A 20,477-nucleotide genomic window follows, 5' to 3' on the forward strand; every position below is an offset into this window, starting at 1 on the left:
AAGAAACAAGAGAGCAAGGAAAAGGCAGGAGAAGGCAGAAGCAGCAGTGGGGAAAAACAGAAAGTGTTTGACCTGGCAACTTGCTTTAAACCTTGATAAGCCAAGCCGAGCTCTCCATCTTCATTGAGATAGCCCCAGTCCTCAGTCTTGCTAGAAATAAAGGACAGAAAAAGGAAACAAGAGGACAGAGAAAGACAAAAGGTCAATTGAAAGAGAAGGGGAAAATGTGCAGAAGTCTTGTGTATTTCATTCAGTATAAGTTTTCAGAGCACACTTTCATTGCATTGCATTTCTTTTTCCACCACAGGGAAGGAGAGCCCTGCCTTGGTTGTGCCCTGTAAGACATTTTAAAATGCCTTACATTTTAAAATTTTTAAAACAAGTTTCTCCATCTCTTTCCCACTGCAGCAACTCCCACTGGTCTAAAATAAACTCTACTTCAGCCAAGGGTTTCCTCAGCATTTGACTCAAACACATCAGTCTTTCCTCAGAGCAGCCTTTGCTCCAAACACCACATGCATCCACTCAAGATCAATCTCCTCTGTATACATCCAGGCAGAATAATGGCCAGGAAAGTCTCATCTCACTTTAATACTTTTAGCAGTTGGCTTTTTTAGTCTCCTTTTAGCAGATTGTTTGGGGTTTTTTTCAAGTTATATGAGGCAAGATTTATCTTCTTTAATGAGGGGCTGAATACATTACAAATGAGTGATGTAAGCTGGTCAGCTTGACCAGAAACACTTGTTACAGCAAGATTTTATGTGGCTTTGATGTCAGTTAGGAAAAAAGTGTTTGTTGTAAGCAATAACAATTTAAAAAGTAAGCAAGGAAACCATCAAACTTGATATATCATTATATTAAAAAAAAAAAACAAAACCAAAACAAAACCAAAACACAAAAAGAAGAAAGCCAAACACGCATTTTGAAAAGAGCTGTAGCAGATGCCATTCCCTGTTAAGGGAATCTCTGCATATTTCAGTGGCAAAGCACAACACACAAACATTCATGAGCAAACTTTCACAGGAGGGAAGCAGTGACAAATGTGGTGTTGCAGCTCTGCCTTGAAGGGGCTCTGGAGGTGCCTCACCCCCACAGACAGCTCATGCATCCCTCCCATGCCACTGCTCGAGCACAGCACTTCTCAAATCTGGCAAACATTTCAGGCACTGACATTTGCAAAGTTCATCTGTTAGAGCCACATGTATGAATTTCAATTAAAACCTTGTTGCTATCCCATACGTAGCAGGTTTCCAAAAGGGTCTGCAAGCTGACAGATACAGGGAGGTTTATTGGTCTCATTTGCATGAATTTGTTAGTAAAGTCCTTTTTTTTTTTTTGGTTCATATAATCTTATCAGGACATGTCCTCAGGCACTGAAGACCAAAGGAAAAAGCAAGAAGGTCCCCACTATTTATTGCACATCAGAAACCTGTGAAATCTCACATGATGAGCAGCATTTTAAAAATATAGCCCTCCTTGGAAAAATAGCTTTCTTTCCTTTTTTAATCATAGTCATTGAGGTAAATGAGGAGAGCAGCTCAAGAAAATGCCATTATAAGATAAATATATAAAAATGCTGATTTAAGGTAAACCTTAAATCAGCATTCAGTCCATCTCCATCAACACAGCACTGACTCAGAAATCACTGCACTCCCCCTTCTCCCAGAAGGTCATGTTGACCATGACATAAAAAGGGGTCCTTTCAATGTAGTTAGAGTAATTGGCATCTGAATCATAATTTCCTAAAATGCTGGGTCAATCCTACTCTCAAATAATGCTGGAGAGGAGTTAAAAGGGCCCATTCACAAAGCCCTTTATCCTCATCTTAGAGGCACAGGTCTGGGGAGCAGCTGGGACCTGCAGTCAGCAAACGGTCCTCATCAAAAGCAAAAAAATTCCTGCCCAAACACCTCCCTGCCCTGTGAAAGTAGCTTAAAGGAGGTGCATGTACCCCAAACCCAGAGATATTAATTTCAGCATCTTCAGTAAATGATCCTCTCTTCATAAAAAAGGGGCATTTCACTTTCAGGCACAGATGGACCTTTTTGTTTTAGGTAAAAGGAAGAATACTGCGCATCACAGACTAGATCTGTGGCAGAGGGGGACGATACCCATGGGAGAGTGGGAGGCAGAGATGTGGTATGATCTCCACATCATGGTCTCTCCCAGTTGCAAAAGCATCCCTCATGTGAAGCCAGCATCAGCTCTTCACTTTGCACAGCAGCTGCAGGTGGGACTTGCCCAACAAGAAAAAAAAAATCCATGTACTCAACAAAAATAACTTGGAAGCTATCATGGAAGCTAATTTCAAAGGCACAGCCTAATTTACTTTGAGCTGTCAGGTTATTTATTATCTCTTAACACCATCACCCGGTCTCTCACTGGCTCTGCATTTCCACCAAGATCAAATAGGCTTGAAAGAAAGATCCCAAGAACCAAAACAGGGAACAAAAAGCCTACTTAGCTTTAGATTCAGTTATTGTAGGAGAAAAATGAGGTAGGACCTAACTTGATTTTCCACTTAGCAGCTGAAATTCAGCAGAATCTTAGGAGAAAAAAAAAAAAAAAAGGAAAAAAAGAAAGAAAAAACCTGAGTTTAATGCATTTATAAAGAAAGGGCTGATTTCAGTTCAAGCTTGCCCTTGACCTGGAATCAAAGGGCTTTCCTCTGAGCTTTGTGGAGAAAGAATTCCTACATGGGCAGGGTTAGCAGCACCTGGCAGAGTTATTCCTGTTTTCCTCCTGCTGTATTTAGAAGTGTTGCATGACACAGATATGGAGAGAATAAAAGGTTGATCTCCCACCAAAATAAAGCCATGCTGTGTCCTCAGGCTAAATAGCTACGAGATGATGACTTGGAGCTAGGAGCAACTCCTGGGTGGAGTGAGGTTTTACCACATCCATAAGCCTGCCCTGGTGAAGAACCTCCACCTGGTGAAAAAGCACCTCAGACTGGGGGGCAAAGAACAGCTGACAGCCCTGAAGGACTGGGCCATCCAGAGGGACCTGGACAAGCCCAAACAGTGGCCCAAGGGAACCTCACGAGGTTTAACAAGGCCAAGTGCTGGAGCTGCACCTGGTCAGGGCAACCCAGGATCAACCCAGGCTGGGGCTGAGCAGAGGGAGCAGCCCTGGGAGAAGGAGCTGGGGGTGCTGTGGGTGAGAGCTGGACCTGCCCCAGCCTGAACCCCCCTGCCCTGGGCTGAGCCCCAGCGTGGGCAGCAGGGCAGGGGGGATCCTGCCCCTGTGCCCCTGGGCTCAGGTGAGAGCCCACCTGCAGAGCTGCCCCAGCCCTGGCTCCAGCAGCACAAGGAGCTGGAGCTGCTGCAGCCAGTGCAGAGGAGGCCACGGAGCTGCTGCCAGGGCTGGAGCCCCTCTGCTCTGGAGCCAGCCTGGCACAGCTGGGGCTGCTCAGCTGCACAAGAGAAGGCTCCAGGGACACCTCAGAGCCCCTGCCAGGGCCTCCAGGGGCTCCAGCAGAGCTGCACAGGGACTGGGGACAAGGCCTGCAGGGACAGCAGCCAGGCAATGGCTCCCACTGCCAGAGGGCAGGCACAGATTTTGGGCTCTTGGCAATTAGGAATTGCTGGCTGGGAGGGTGGGCAGGCCCTGGCCCAGGGTGCCCAGAGCAGCTGGGGCTGCCCCTGGATCCCTGGCAGTGCCCAGGGCCAGGCTGGATGGGGCTTGGAGCAACCTGTGATAGTGGAAGGTGTCCCTGCCTATGGCAGGGGCTGGAATAGGATGAGCTTTATGGTCCCTTGCAACTCAAATCACTCTATGAAAGAAAAATGGGAGTGCTTCTTGTAGAGAAGTTGAGAAGAATTGGCTCTTGCTTATAAATCCCACTTCAGAACCACAACTCCACCAGAAAAGCTTCCCATTAAAATATGTGTTGATCAAGATTAGAAAGGGAAGGCGTTTCTGTTTCTCATGCTGACACCCTTGGGTATAGAGCTGTGTAAGTAAAAATGCAAATTTTTTCCGGGGGAGGGAATGTTCATTTATGTCCACAAGTACAATAATCTAGGCTCCCCAAGCATTTGTCTTCATCCATTTTATTGCCATCAACACCAGCCTACAGCTTATAAACCAACCCAATAAACAGACAACTGCACAGGGAACCTTGTAATGGGGAGGTTGGTGGTGCTTAATGAGCCACTAGATAAATCACTGCAGAAAATCAGGGTGAGAGCATATAGAGCTACTGCTGCTGTATTTCAAGAGCCAAACTCCAGTCAAGCTTCACACAAGAGGCAGATGAGAGAATAATGAACTGACCCTGGAGACTGCAGTTTTCCCCTCCCAAAACTTAAGAGACCAAAACCCACCAAGGCCAGATCACATGAACTTCTTAGAACCGCAGCTCACCCATGCAATTGCAAGGAAAGAGATTTGTACTCCTGTGGAAAATTAGGTCCTGGAAACTTATAGGCTCTGGAGGGATTTCAAATCCATGTGGATGTGGCACATGGTTTAGTGCTGGCCTTTGCAGTGCTGGGGGAAGAGCTGAACCTCAAGACATCTTTTTGAGCCTAAATGATTCTACAATTCAGTTCTTTCTGTAGAAGTCAAGTGTGGAAACCAGAATGCTGGGAGGAGGAGTGGAGCCTCCTGGCAGGCTGCAGAAGGCAATGTGCACCAGTATGGCCAGGTATTAATTTATACTGGGGATCAGTGACACCCCTGGGTCAGACACATTTCCTGTGAAAGCAGCAACCCTTATTTTACCTCCTTCACCAGCCCTTGAGCACAAACTAACTTTCCATGCACACTGGAAAATTTAGGGAGTAATTTAAGTTGTGCCCAACAATGGCATTTCACAACTCGTATGACCACCCACGGCTCCAGGAGAATGTTGGAAAGAAGGAAAAAGAAGGAAAGAAGAGAAAATTCATAGAATTCAATAGAATTCATTAAGTGACCGAAACCTACTCCTTGCTGCAGAAAGCACACTGAGCTCCACTGATTTACTGACAAGAATGTGATGTGCAAATTAATCTCATCACCTCTGCTGCAGGAGGGGCAGAAATTTCATCAGCAAGTTCACTTCAGGAAAGCAAATATTCCACGGCAAATTAAAAAAAAAAACCACAAAGACTAGCCTGATTTAGCCAGACATGATGCCCAGGTGAGAAACCAATGTCACAGGAGTCCTGGACCCCATCAATCCCTACTGCTCCAGGCCTCCAGACCTGGTGAAAGCTGGCAGAACAGCCTCAGTTGAGCCACCAGGGTTTTAAGCTCCAATTAAATGGGCCCTTCCTCATATTCATACAGGTGTGAATAAAATACTCATTAAGTCAGGTCCCAGCCTGGTATGTTAACAACCTTCTGCAACCACTCTACAAAGTAGCAAACCATATTGTGTTATTAAAAGCCATTAATCCACAATGGCTGGGTCTTCTTCCTTGCTGAATGGAAATTATTTAGGGAAAAAAAATATTCAAACATCTGTATTTGTCAAGAGAAAAAAAAAGATAAACATTCCATTTCCTTGAAGAAAAATAAAAATTTGCTTTTCATAATATCTTGCTGTTTAATCCATGTAATTTTTTTCTTCTTGCAAGATACTGCTTTATTAATTTATATCCTCCTGAGCAGCTGCAAGGACTGATTTAATGCTTGGCAATATCAGCCCATTGTTACTGTCATGACAGACACATGCTCAAAGTATTAACCCTCACTGAGGTAAACTGGCAATAAAACAGTTGTTCCTGACACTCAGTTTGGGTGCAAGAATATCAATAATGTGAGTGTTTTCAGGGAATACCGCATGTTTGTTAGCTCAATTAACCACAATGGGCTTTTGCCTCTGGGAAAACAGAAGGGAACTGTGGCATCTTCCCAACTTGGTATGAGATACCTGAGGAGCAACTGAGAGAGCTGGGGGCTGTTCAGCCTGGAGAAAAGGAGACTCAGGGGTGGCCTTATCACTCTCTATAGGGCCCTGAAAGGTGGCTGTAGTCAGGTGGGGGTGGGCTCTTTCTCCAGGCAGCACTGACAGAACCAGAGGACATAGACTCAAGCTGTGCCAAGAGAAATAGAGGTTGGATATTAGGAAAAAGTTTTTCAGAGAAAGAGTGATAAAGTTCTGGAATGGCCTGCCTGGGGGAGGTAGTGGAGTCACCACCCCTGGGTGTCTTTAAACAAAGCCTGGATGTGGCACTGGGTGCCAGGGTTCAGTTGAGGTGTTGGGGCTGGGTTGGACTCAATGATCTTGAAGGTCTCTTCCAACCTATTATTCTGTGAATTCTGTGAGTTCTATGAAATAAATACAAATACAGTTCCTAATCTTAGTCTTCCTGCTATTTCCATACTGGAAGCAAAGTCAAAACCTGGTTTTGCTCACTTCCATGTTTGCTTTTCCACCTGCTCAGTATCTGACTGGAACCAGATGATCTAAAAGGCCTCTTTCAGCCCAAACCATTCTGGGATTCTACAATTCCCTAAGACATGTGTCCTTGGTTTCACCTTTGTGGCCCACCCTTGAGTCCACAGCACAGTCCAGAGGCTGGGAGGCCTCTGGAACAGATTGATTTTGGTGTGTGTCCCTCTCTGACACAGGATCCCCCCCGTGCTGGCGAGGTCTGTGCCACACTTACCGGTTGGTCTCACACATGCCCTGGTAGGCTTCGATCGCGTCCTCCTGGTCAACGTGCCGGTCACTGTTGGGCCAGCTGGCATTGGGGGAGATGCTCTCCTAAAGTCAACGTGCAAAACACCCATGTGACTTCCTGCTTTAAAACTCTGCCCAGCCCTGAAAGTTCCTGACACCAAACAACTCCCAATTATTCTATTAAAAGCATCCCTGGGGCATCCACCACACTACTGAGTTTCTGTGAATCCACACACATGCAGCAGGAGAGATATGAGATGGAAGAAAGATGCAGTGAGCTTGGGAAGAGGATAAGCAGGGTGCTTGGCTTGGTTTGAAATGAGGAATGATAAGACAGCAAATCAATAAAGATTGAGTTTCTGGAAAATGTGCCCTTCCATTGGAATATGCTCTAAATACAAATCCCATCCCAGCTGTTTGAGAGACAGGCTCCCTTCTTGCCTCCATGTCAGAAGAAACACATTACAGCTGCACCAGCCCAAAGTGAGCAGAATCTGGTCCAGAAATTATTTTTTCTAACCCCACTTCCTTGCAGAAAAAGATTATTGCTGTAAAACATCACCAGGAACATACTGAACCACACACAGTGGTGCAGAGGTGGTGTGGGCTGGTTTAACCTCATCAGTAGGGTGTGGAGGTAGGCACCCTACAGCAGTACCATGGCACAGATAGTCCTGGGCTGTCTGAAACACCAGGGATTGCATTTTACCCCCAGGCAGGAGACCCTGTATCCCTGCACAACCCCATAACCTCCCTGTGCCATCCTGCCCACCAGAGCAGGAATGGCATTCCTCAGGCAGACAGCGAATCTCCACCAACAGAGGAGAAGAAGGAAAAAAGAAAATCCATTACCCTCTCCTTTACCATGTTTTTCCCAGTCTCTTTCTGCTGGGCAGCCTTCATGATCTGCGACCTGAGGATGAGCACCTCCTCCTTGCGCACCTCCAGCTCCTCGTTGGCCGATTTCAGCTGGTTCAGGAGGAGGTTGTAGCCGTCCTGCACGTCGTTGGAGTTGTTCTGGGTGGCGTGGTCTGCAATGGCCTTCCTCAGCTCATTGAGCTCATTTTTCAGCTTCTTGTTCTCCGACTCCAGCTCTTGCCTCTGGAAAACACCAAGCCATTAAGCAGTTTAAATAAACTGTGGTGCCTCATCCTGTTCTGAGATGCCTCTAGGCTGACTCAATTATTGATGGTTACAGATCAATGCAAGCCAGGATCTGGGTTTTGCTGCCAGCCCAGCCATCTGTGGTTCAGGGAAGGTTTTTGCTTTAGTCAGCAGCCTGTTGCTATTTAGTAACAACAATACACAATGGTATTTTTTATTTGTTGACACTATTTCTAAACACAAAAGCAGGCTGTTAAAGAAGCTAAGCATGCTCTTTTCTCCTCCACCTCTTTTCCTTCTGAATCAATGAATCACACAACCCCCACAACATTCAGCTCACCTTTCATATTCATTAGATAAGCTGGAAGATGCTTGTTTGCCCAAACAAGCTGGAAGGTGCTTGTTTGTCATCATGGCAGGCATCCCTTAGGTGAGCCATGGGCCTCTGAATTCCCTCTTCTTTTGTAATTCCCCCACCCCAGTGCAGTGTTTATAGCTGGAGGATTTTCTCACCCTGATGTCTCCCCGGCCATTGGCATTTGACAGGCAGGGCCAACACTATGCTAGTTTGATGCCAACTGATTCTCCTGAATAACATCTTAGCTGAGATAAACTGAAGGGCTTACTCACTTTTGCATGGCGGCAGAAGACAGAAGAATAGAGCTCTGGCAGCTAGGACACCCTTTATTTTAGTCTGTCACCATGAAGCTTTGCTTGCAGGTGGCAGCACAACATTTGGCAGCTCTCTGCCACCACCCAAAACCCACCTGGATAATCTCTGCTGGGTCAGCTATTTGCTCCTGCACATGGTGCAATCACAGAATCATGGAATGGTTTGGGTTGGAAGGGACCTTAAAGCTCATCCTGTTCCACCCCCTGCCATGGGCAGGGACACTTCCACTAGCCCAGGCTGCTCCAAGCCCCATCCAACCTGGCCCTGGAAACTTCCAGGGATCCAGGGGCAGCTCTTCTGGGCAACCTGCACCAGAGCCTCACCACCCTCACAGCCAAGAACTTCTTCCCAATATCCCATCTAAACCTAGCCTCTTCAAGCTCAAAACCATCAGTCTTTGCTGTGGGTCACAGACTAGCTGTGAGCCAGACTCCTTGGAGTCCTGTTCACAACAGCCCACCTCTCTTTGCATGACCCTCCACCTCTGGCTGCTGCATGGTGCCACCCAGGAGTGCTCCCTCCTGTCCCCACGCCCCCAGACTTCTCAGGCAACACCAAGCCCCAACAGGACCCTTGTCCCACACAGCACAAACCAACAGCCCTGCACCTGAGCTGGCAACGTCTGCTGTTTGATGAGGGGTCAGCTCTTTCCTAGGGACCAACCCCATCCATGTGGATTCTCCAGTGTCTACAAAAGCACAAGATCATTCCCCACTGTCACCCACGTGCCTCATCTCCCTGCTGCTTACTGAGCTTTTCCACGGCTTCCTTTCACAACCCCTCCTATCTCTGGGATCTCTGCTTCATTATCAGCTTGGGCTGAGTCAAGCTAATGAATCCAAAAATGGCTGGGGGGGGATGGGGGCAATTTATACAATTTACACAGTGTGTAGCTAGCACAGCTGTGTAAACCCCATTTCCATAGGAAACGGGTGTTGTAATTATAAATCCTTACAAATTATAAATAGCACGGCTTATCACAGCAGAGGTGTGAGCAGAATAGCTGATCTGGCATCTGGGCAGCATGCTCCTAGCTGAACAGACACCATCAGTAATGGGGCATATTCAGGTACTTTATAGCAGCTGTCATGAAAAAAAAAAGGATAAGAAATGCCTTAGATCCATCGATTCTGATAATCTCACATTAACCATGTATATGAGACATGGGCTTTTCTGTAACTGGTGTTTAAAGCAGGAGTTGGAAGTGTGCGCATGGTGGGAATTGGTATCAAACTGGGTTTAACTCTTCCTGCTACATCACCTCTCACTGATGGTGAAAGTAGTTACTTGCTTTTCTAATAAAATAACTCTTCTGTGGGTTTGTTATTTGCTGGCTAAGACCTCTGCTTTCCTTTTCCTTAACCTTTGTCCTCCTACTCTTTGTGTCCCTTTCTCTCTCTCTTTTTTGTAATGGGTCAGCCACACTGCTAACTCCAAGGCCTGGTCATTTCAAGCTCTGCTCTGGTTAGAAACAAAGCCAGGAAGACCAGGAAAGAAAGCAAGTACCAATAACCCTGCTCCAAGAGCCCCTACCATACACTCCTTTCAAAATTTACATTTAAGTTTATTCCTTGCTCCTTTCTTTGTAGATTTCATAGAGCAGTGTTAAAACACCTTCTGTCCCCAGCTCGCACACCTTTTTTGCATCAGCACTTGCCATGGAAGATCAGAAGCTAAAATAAAATGCTATGGATGTGGAGATTTCTACTGGCAAAATGAAAAATGCTCTTTCTTCAGCATAGGCCAGTCATGCTGATTTATTAGACAAATATCTGACAAATAAATATGACCAAAAAATTTTACAGTCAGAATGCCCTGCACTTGAACTCACACTTGTCCCAACAGATGCAGTGTTAAAGAGCTCTGACAGGGTAACCCGAGCACTAATGGTGATGGAAATATCTTCACTCTTTAGCAAAGGGCCTACAGAGCAGTGCTGGGAGAAGTGTGAGCCTGCCTAAGTCACAGGTTAGCACTGCCATGCCAGGATTTTGCCCCCTCTCTCCTTTTCTGCTACTCTGCAGGAAAAGAAAATTAAATCCTCCATGCAGCTCATTTATAATGAGCTGCCAATTCTAAGGCATGAAACAAGTGAGAAACTGAATTATGCATCATGTTCCTGCTTGGAATCCTAGAATGTGTGAGTTAGAAGGACCTTTAAAGGCCATCTAGTCCAGCTGCAGGGACAGCTGCCACTAGAACAGGTTGCTCAGGAACATGGAATCAGAGCAAAGGTTTCTTTCATTCCCACTGCCACTTTCCCAGCTTGAAAAAACAAGGAAGACACATTTTTCACTGGCATATCTGAGGGACGTAACTCCGTTTTGCATTCCTGGATAATGATTAACCAAACATCTGGCTGGGTGTATTTTGGGACAGCAACTCCTGAGAAATGTATTTCTCCATTACAAAGGACAGGTAACTTCTGCCTGTACATTTATCAGTGTTAGCTCAAGTTTCACACATTTCAGTCTTACAAAACTAAAAAACCAGACGAGCCTCTCTAACGGAGCACTGTGCCTCACTCACTTCCCTCCATCATAATCTGCATCAAGAACAGGCTCCCCACCAGATGCTAAATCCAAAGGCAAATCCCTGCCATCGTGGGTGTCATGACAGTAATAATTACAGTAATAATTACACCAAGACACCAAGCTAGAGGACAGCAGACACATATGAAGTATCAGACCATGTGCTGGTTGCAGAAGCCAAACCTGCACAGCCATCCAGTAGCACCCACACCTTATGTTGTCCTGCTTGAGGGGCTGTGAGTGCCAAAAATGTCTGAAATGGGACATAAAAATATGGAATCTTTCTTTAAAATAGTGAGGAAATAGTTTCTAAGTTAAGGAACCTTGAAGCTCATCTTGTCCAAAGTGAAAGAGAGAAGGTTTAGATCAGAAAGGAGCAAAAATATTCCTGTCTGTGAGGGTGGTGAGGCCCTGCCTGGCCCAGGGTGCCCAGAGAGCTGTGGCTGCCCCTGGATCCCTGGAAGAGTCCCAGGCCAGGTGGGAGCAGCCTGGTCCAGGGAAAGGTGTCCCTGTCCATGGCTGACTAACTGGTACCTCACAAGCCATTCAAGAGCATCCACAGAAAGACTGTCCCCTGTGTGAGCTTTTAGGCACCTCAGACTATTTCCCCAAGATAAAGTCTTTTTAAGCTGGTAAAAATGAAAAATAAACATATTCACAAGAAACTCTTTAAGGAGCCAGAGATAGTACAAATACTTGAGCTATAAATTAGCAGGAGAAAGAGAAAAGAAGAATAGCTTTGTCATAGCCTTGGAAGCAGCTGTCAAGGGGGAAGGAGGGAAAAGAAGCCCTCAAAATCAGCAGTAAGTCACTCTTGCATTGCAGGCAGAGATTTCAGGCTGTTTCCTGTGTTTAGATGTGGGGAGAACAGCTGGGAAGTGTAATTGTCTGTCTTTTTCAGTGGTCCTTCTCAGGAAAACACTCCTACAGGGAATGTGAATTCCCCGCAGGTTCATTTCCCCTCTATTTTAGACTAAAGTTTAAAGAACCCTGCATTTTTAGCAACACATGCCACCTATTCTTATGAAATAGTATTAACATTAATTGGTAAATTTGTTAAAAATTTAACATTTAACAATTTTTAAAATCTGATAGGTATGTAGAACTATGAATGCTAGTATGTCAGTATGCAGAAAGTAGGAAAATCCAAAATCAGTATTTCCACTCTGAACTTCCAGGGTTAAACCTTGAAGAAAACACAGTTTGTGAACTCATACAGAAGTTGGAATTCCAGAAGCCATTTAAGGAGGTGGTGGCTCTCATCTGCTGGGTTTCCACCTTCCAACTCCACTTTGCTTTACAGGGTCAAGAAACTTAAACCTTCCACAAGTATGTTTAACCAGCTGGAAGACACTTGGGCAATGACCTGGCCAGGCTTCTTCTCCAAGGGGCTATGCACAGGTACTAAGGAAATTCAGGGGGGTTTCCCTCCACCACAAACAGCACATTTAGCCAGAGCAACACCAATACCATGTTAGGAAAATAAAATTGTATTATTAAGTGTCATAAAAATCTACCGATACTCTAAGGGCTTTGTGAGGGTTGGACATCCTTTCCATCTCTAATTTCTGCTTTTTTTGGCATCCTTTGGAGGAGATGATGCAGAAGGAAAAATTGGTATTACTACTGACAGATGGTTCAGCATCATGCTATTCTGGAAAACATATGTTCCTCTGGACTTCTCAGTTGCCTTGCAATATTTGTTAATGGGATAGGGAGAGAAGGAACACCAGAAAGTTAGGTCTGCACTGAAAAAAACAACAGCATAAAAAAATTTCCCTTAGTAACACTATCCTAGAAACTGGTTTTCTGAGGATAAGCAGGACATAAAAATTGGTGTAAGACAGTTAAGGCCAGAAGTATTTGAATACAGTTAGAGCAGGAGAATAGAAGCTACAGAAGCTGCAGTAGGAGCCCAGGAGGTTTCAGTTGCTCTGATTGTCACAGGGATAAAGTGATGGGGACAGAAACTGTCAGGATTTTGAGCTTGGGGGCAAGACAAATTCTAGGGTAGGGCAACACTGGGAAGACACAGGATGACTGTGGTCAGCCAGCACTTCTGCTGGGAGATGGAGCCATTTAAGGAGGCTCAAATCACTCCACAGATTTATCTGGGTTTGACCTGAGTGGCACCTTGGGATAGCATAGAACGTGGCTAAGAAGCAGAGGGGAAGTCTGGAACAAGAAACAGCCCATAAGAGTTTACACCTGCTGCAAAGCCAACTGCTGAGACCTGCAGTGCCTGTCAAATGGAGCCCAACAAAGTCCCAGAGGGAATACCTGCCATGGAAAAAGCCCCCTTCACCACAGGTGGGTTCGTTACCTCCATGGATGACTCAGAGACAGGTCGATCAGCAGAAAACAGATGTCACCCCAGAGAGAAACATATGTGAGCCCATCCCAGGCCCAGGAGAGGATGGAAAACTACAGTTTTCCAACTACCCTCTCTAGCAGAGCTGATTACAGCAGGTTTTTGATTATTATCATGTTCACATCCTTTGTTTGGGCTGCTGGAGCCATGCAGTAGGTTACAGCACTAAGGAGAAGCCTCTCACTCACCTTCAAGCTGTTGTATGCAAAATCTTCATGTTCTGAAGTCACTTCAGTCTTTATTTCATTTACCTGTGCAGATTAAAGAGTAAATTTGTATTTAGGATTGGGCAGAAGAACTGGCACACAGCACAGGGTAGCTGGGCACGTCTCCATCAGCATTCAGCCCTGCTGGCCAGCTCGACCATAATAAAGTCATTAATTTCCATTAGACAGCATCCCAGCAACACCAGTGGGGCAGAGGACACTCCAGGAGAAAATGGTTTAATCTCTCATTAATATCTGTGCCTCACTGCAGCTTTCAAACAATGACAGTCATTAAGGGAACAATCTCCAACACAGCAGTTGGAAAACAGGTTTTTAATCCTCCTGCAGCAGGAATGAGAGGCTGGGGAAGTCTCCTGTTCCATGTCTTTCCTGCAAATTGCTAGGAGTGATCAATAAGGATATCTAGTGAAGCAAGTAAATAATTACTGTTGATGATTTTGTTGTGTCTCCTACTGCATGTGTTCTAAGGTACACTGATCTCACACTGGAGAGTAATAACGAAAATAATTCCCAAACAAAGCAACAGGAGCCCCAGAAATTCCAAATATGTATCCCAAGAGGGATGGCATTTGCCCAGCAATTTGTAAAAGAGCATCTTCAGTGCTTCAGGACACCAAGCCCACAGCAGCACTGCTGTTCCATAGCACACTCTGGCCTCTGACAAGCCACAGAGCCTTGGCTACAGATGGCAGGGAAAGCACATACAAGAGATCTGCTACTGAAACCCCCCAGCCCAGAAGTCAGCTCACCACAACCTAGAGAGCTGTATTTTCAGATTCACAGACTCCTGCCCCCTGAGTTACCACTGGGCTGCCAGTAATCTTAGTTTTTTTTAATAAACCTGTTTTTAATTTTCAAGCAAGCAACTCAAATTTTAGGAAGTTTGGGGTTGTTTTTTGTTTGTTTTTTGTGTTTTTTTTCACAAGGAAGGAAGAATGCAGCAAAAGACTATCCCTGCCTTGCAACAGAAATTAAGAACCCATTCTTCTAACAGCTATCCTGATATTTGTGATTTACTACACTACTTTTAACCTGTATTCCTCTCTATGATCATTACTGAGGGAAAAAACCTAACCAAAACACAGAGATGATAATAAAACCAAACTGGGGACACCAGCCTGACTGACTGAAGTGCTTTTCAGTTCATGCCACACACTGCTGGATGGAGGGAAGTCAGGACAGGAAAGAAATGCTTGAATAACAGAAATCATCCAAAAGGGAGAGCTGTTGAACGTGCAGGGTGCCACACGTGAGACACTGGGTCAGTGCTGGTGGAATAATGTGTGCCAAAATTGATTCCACATTTCACTGCTTTCAAGAAGCTTAAGATACTTCCCTAAATATGTTACAACTAGTTTGTTTAAACAAATAAATAAAGCAGTTCTCCTGTCCAATTGTCCTTAGTGGACAAAAAAAAAAGTTTATCTCCATTTTCCAGAAGGATTTGTAGCCTCTTATGCTGAACTTGTCACTCCCAAAGCTAAATTCCTACATCATATGGCCTCAGGCAATCAAGGAAAGCCAGTTACAAATATGAAATACTAGTATCCATGAAAAGATGCCTCTTGCCTGGGATTTCTTGCTCTCTTGCTCCTTTTTCTCCAGCTGGGCTTGCAGCTTCTTCCTCTCCAGCTCAAGCTCCCTCACTCGCTTCTGTAGCTTTAGGAAGAGGGTCATGTCCATGGCTGCTTTCTCCATCCCAATCTCCTGGAGCAGAACAGGAGGGAGGGTTAAAAAAGAGAAGATCTCAGAGTCAAGTCCTACACCCATGCACAGTGCCAGTACATCACCCACAGCCAGGAACAAGAGCAGCCTAAGAAACACCTGTACTTCCAAAAAGCAAATCCACATTTAAAACACCTATTTTTAATGTCAGTAAAATACCTGACTTGTTTTGATACGTCACTGAATGCTTAACAGCCCGACACATAAGTAGGTGATGGGGCTAAAAACATCAAAAATGTCCCTTTTAGTCAGGTGTTTATTTGTTGGGGTTTTTTAACTGCTGCACCTGGAATATTTTATATCAAAGCATTGTCAATACTGATTATTTTGACTTCAGAAAATGCTTTCAGAGCTGTTCAAGAATACCAAAGCAATATAATGCAGCAGCCAGCAGAGGGAAATGGGGGCTTCTGCAGGTGTGTATTGGGACACAAAACGTTGTCCTGCAAGGGTAGGGCTGACTGTAGGGACACTGATCACCCATAAGCGCTCAAGAGTAAAAAAAGTGGAGTTTAAAAAGCAGCCTACTCCATCAGATGTAAGTAAAAAACACATTTCCCTTTTCCACAGGATTCTTGATAGCCAAGGAATAATTTGTTCTGCTCTTTTCTCCATTAGGAGACTGTTGATTTGATTACAGGGCTGTGCTGGCCAGCAAAGCATCTGTGAAGATGCATGGGAATGAAAATGCTCGGGGCAAGAGGCCAATGAATTCTGGTGTCCTTGCAGAGAGGGATCATGATACAGTCATGATCCATCAGCACTGGGTGTAACTGCTGTGATGAATTTTCATCAGTCTTCAAGCTGGTATGGCCCAAAGACAGCACTGTATTATTTTTAGAGCCCTGATGCTGCAAACAAGTAGAACTGCCAGAGCACCACAACCCTGCAGTCCCTCTCACACAATTAACGACGAGTTTCTACAGCATAGAATCAATTTCAGCCATCACACCTCACTGTCCAGCCCTGTGCTGCAGACCCCACAGCCATCACGCCCAGAGCAGGGCCCCCCTGCCTTCCCTCCTCACTTGCTGTACCTCCACCTGCTGTATCACATCCTCGGTGTCCCCGATCTCAGAGGTGCAGATGGACGGGTTGTTGGAATCAGACTCCAAGCTGCTCTGGTTGGATGGGTTTCTCCTGTGCCCTGGTGTTTGCTGCCAAGAAACAATGCAGACATATAAACCACCCACTGTTAAAGGACTCCTCTCCAAGTGCTGCTTCTTTAGAGCAAATATGTGACTATATACTTAAGTTACCTTACAGAGATTGCATGTTCTAAGTTTTTATGCCCTACCCTTAAAATTCATATTAACACTTCAAAGTGCAAAAGATACAGAAGCTCAGCTTGAAAATTATGCATGAATTAAAGGCTCTTCATGACACCAGATGCCTGGTAAGTGTGAACATGCAAATCTGAGCTCAAGGTTGTGCTGCTGACAGAACCCTCCTCTTTAAACACTCAGAATTCCATCAAATCCAGCAGCGCTCTGATTTTCAACAGTTTTTCTAACACTTTAGCAATGCTGAACCTAAAAACCCTGGGCTTTGAAATTATGAAGTAATATTGCTGGAGGTTTTGTTTGTTTGCTTGTTTAACCCAATACCTACACATGAACATCACTGACACAAAAGCAAAACAACAACAAGCATGACCCAGCTTTTGCTGAGGCTCACAGACATCTCTAAGCATTTCACAGAGAAGCATGGAAGACCAAGCTCCTTTTGCAAGGTACACAAAAGGTTTAGCTCCAGTGCAGATAGGTATTCTTAGAAATATCAAGCACAAACTGCCCACTAATGGTAGTTCTATTAAATGTTTTGGGGGTAAGTGAGCCACATTATCCAGGCACCAACATCAGGTCCTGGGCACAAGGGAACAGGGATAATTCCAGTTTAATTACCTTAAAAATAGTCATTTCATCTCTCAAGTTGTCATATCTCTGCTCCAGACTTGCATACTCTTTTACCAGGTTCTGATAACGAGATCTCTCTTCTTCCAGCTCTTTCTTCATCTGCATATTTTCCTCAACTGTGTTTCGTGCAAATTCATCTTTAAAATAGGAAGGGGGGGAAAAAAAGAAATTATGAACTTTAGCTGAGAAACAAGCTTCTTGTAAACATGTGGAACAACAACAACAACAACTAATGAACAAAATACTCTCTGCTAAGAGCCTTTAAAATACATGTAAGTATTTGCTAATATTTAGAGATTATTACAATCTGTATCTGTCTCCTCAATATTTGAAAGAGCTTCTGTTTGCAGAGCAATCCTTTGCCTTGAGTTAAAGAGCAGTCTCCAGCACCTACAAACCATTATTTAACTGTGGCAGCTCCAGCTCCCATGGACCAGCCATAAACCCACTTAAGAAAAGCCCAGTACGGTACAGAAATACATTGGGTTGAAAAGGTGGTACTTGCTGCATTTAAAAACTTCCCCCACCAGCAGCTTTGGCACAGGAGCAAATCAACAACAGCAGCTCTTCCTCGTGTCATCATCAACCATTTACCATGGCAAGATTGTGGGGGTTCAAAGAAGTTTATATCCAAATAAATTCAGTTATTTGTTAAAAACTCCCCTCTGGAAGCAAACCTGGTCCCTTGTCTTCCTGAGGAACCTGGCAAATGTAGCCCATGTGTTGTCTTAAATGGGTGAATAACAAACCAAGCCCCTCCACTTCCTTTCTCCTATCTTAGATGCTCCAAAAGCATCCTGTAAAGGATGAATAAATATTTGCAGCAAGTTTCTTCTTAATATGTTATCTTCATTCCTTTGTTTTGTGCTAGGCTAGGAGCAAAAGGCACTTCACAAGTACCACAGAGCAGTGGTAGTTACATCCACAGCAGGATGACCTTTGTAAATCCTGCTGCAAAATCAAAGCTGAAAAGGATGACAAAAAAATAGAAAAGCTCAATACATGCAGGAGAGTCCCTTTTGTGAAATGGGATCTTCCCAGGTTGCTTCCCCTATGTGTGACTTGTTAGCTAAGCCTCTACTTTTAAAAAACACTTACAAGCTCTTGTCACACTAGACAAATCCTTTGCCACAGCCCAATAATGTGAATTGTGCTGCTCCTTGGATCCTTTATTAATTATTCTTGGGACACAGCTATTCCCTACTCCATCAGCTTCACTGCCTCCCATACTAATGCTTTAACATAACTGAACTAAAAAGCCTTGGTAGGTACTTTATTCTGTATTTCACCAATTAAACTCGCCTCTGCCTTACCTGTTGTGCAGGTAGCTCTGTTCATGCAGTAGGACAGCACAAACAGAACTACCTGCACAACAAAATAGAGACAAAAGCCACCAGGAAAGGGTCACAGGAAGATTAGCACTTTTCAAGGCAGGGGAGAAGATTAAGCCCTTGTCTAATGGAGGCATGACAATGCCATAGGCAGTTTTTCCTACCTTCAGACTGACAGAGGATCCTGCTGTTCAGCTCCTCTTTTTCCTGCTTCAGGAGAGCATTTTCTTCTTCCAGGTCGCAGATACGCTAGGGAACAAGGCAGAGAGTTACTGCTGGCTGCAGGGCAGGGCTCCTGCAGGGATTAATTTCACCTGGCAGGAGACAGGGGGCTTTGTTCGGCCTCTCTTTGCTCTTTAAAGGATCTGTTCCCCTGTGCTTTGCCACTTATCCTTTGTACACTGGTAGCAGAAACACAGGAGAAATGCACTGCTACAAAAGAGAATAACTTTCCCTTTCCAGAGTTCACTTTTCCCTTAAATCAACGTTTTCAGCAGAATCTTACAAAATACTGAGCAGCTGGACTTGGTGGCCATGACCTGCAGGAGCAAAGCTCTTGGAAGTGATCAGGTCATCAAATCAGAGGTTTATTTTTAGATTTCAATGGGCTTCATCATTGTCCTCAAGTCACAGCACCAAGTCACAGCTGCTGGGGAAATAAATCTGCTGATTGTCCCCAGAGATGTAGCACTTCAGGAGCTCACATGGACACAGTGAATGTGAGCTGAGTGAATAGATCAGGCTTTTTTAATTTTATTGTACTCAATCCGTGTAGCATGATGAGTCACTTCAGTGCTTCCCACAACTACAGAACCTCTGGTACAGCGAGGAATGACATGTACCAGGGCCCTTGGCAATACAACAGCAGCATATTTAGCAACTATTAACAACAATTGCCTCATAAAAAAAAAAATGAGAACAGAAACTAAATCCTGAAAAATGCTATTTTCACTTGTCACAACTGCAAAGCTGGGCTGATGCTGACAGCAACCAATCCTGGAACATTATTCAGCTTCCTGAATTCTGGTGCATTCAACAGTGTTATCTCAAAACACACAACCATCATATTGTCAAGTGAAATACGCTGCCACAGCTAAGCAGGATGATTCTGCTGCTGTCAGGGGGAGAGCACACATCATCCCAGCACGTCTCATCCCCTCCGCCTGCTCCTTCACTTCCTGTAGCCACTGCTTAGGAAACAGCTACACACAGCAGAAGGAACTCAAGGCACCAATGATAAACAACAATGTAAACACCATAATAAGAGTTTCCAGAGCCCAAGAGTAATAATTTTGCTGTCACCACTAGATTAAATTTATAGGCAGCCCAGCTGGCGTGCATTCCTAGCACAGATTTCAGTCTTCCACACAAGCATGTTCAAATTAAGGCATTTTATCAAACACTGGCTATGCCAGATACATGCTAATGATGAGGACAAATGCACAGTGAATATTTTCTTGTAAGTCACAACTGAATCAGTCCTGTTCTATGCACAAACTGATAAAACTCCCCACTCGTTACTCTCCCTGTTCATTTACTCCAGCTGTCTGCATTACATCTGTCTGCACCTCTACTAGAAGGCTGGAGTCTGGATGTACAACTAGAAAGTGAAAAACCCCACAATTTAAACATACAGAGCTACTAGTGTTTTAAATGCTGTGAACTGAGCCAAGATTTTAATATTCTGTACCAAAACCAACTGCACTCCTTCACCATAAATCACATCTGCCATTAGATCAGCACTAGTGTCTTCAATGTAGGAAGAATTTTTTAAAACTTGGAGAAGAGATACAGGAGTGATGGAATGGAAGGAAAACCTGTGCTGCAATGGGACAGCAAGGAGCTCTACTTGTTTGTCCCATCAGGAAAAGATTAAAACCATTGGGATTATTTTACTTATGCTTTTTATTGGGTGCTGATAAGGAATTCTCTGCCCAAAGCTATGATGGTTGGAAAACAACACTGGACAAAAATCTTGAGTAT

General features: G+C 44.6%; 1 protein-coding gene across 4 annotated transcripts in view; it reads right to left on the bottom strand.

Annotated features, from left to right (window-relative positions):
• The window catches only part of MYO5B (myosin VB), a 147,769-nt gene that overhangs the window by 16,183 nt on the left and 111,109 nt on the right, over window positions 1–20,477 (bottom strand). Inside the window, exons 23-30 of one of the 4 annotated variants that reach the window (XM_077171518.1) lie at window positions 18,659–18,743; window positions 17,152–17,300; window positions 16,285–16,404; window positions 15,092–15,229; window positions 13,484–13,546; window positions 7,481–7,717; window positions 6,603–6,700; window positions 73–150 (exon numbers count right to left, since the gene is read on the bottom strand). In XM_077171518.1, the coding sequence (XP_077027633.1) occupies window positions 73–150; window positions 6,603–6,700; window positions 7,481–7,717; window positions 13,484–13,546; window positions 15,092–15,229; window positions 16,285–16,404; window positions 17,152–17,300; window positions 18,659–18,743 (968 nt within the window). Of the gene's footprint in view, window positions 1–72; window positions 151–6,602; window positions 6,701–7,468; window positions 7,718–13,483; window positions 13,547–15,091; window positions 15,230–16,284; window positions 16,405–17,151; window positions 17,301–18,658; window positions 18,744–20,477 lie in introns of all 4 variants that reach the window. The other 3 variants (XM_077171517.1, XM_077171520.1, XM_077171519.1) reach the window with 3 other exon arrangements.

This window comes from Agelaius phoeniceus, chromosome Z (assembly GCF_051311805.1).
Source record: "Agelaius phoeniceus isolate bAgePho1 chromosome Z, bAgePho1.hap1, whole genome shotgun sequence".
Lineage (NCBI taxonomy): Eukaryota > Metazoa > Chordata > Aves > Passeriformes > Icteridae > Agelaius > Agelaius phoeniceus.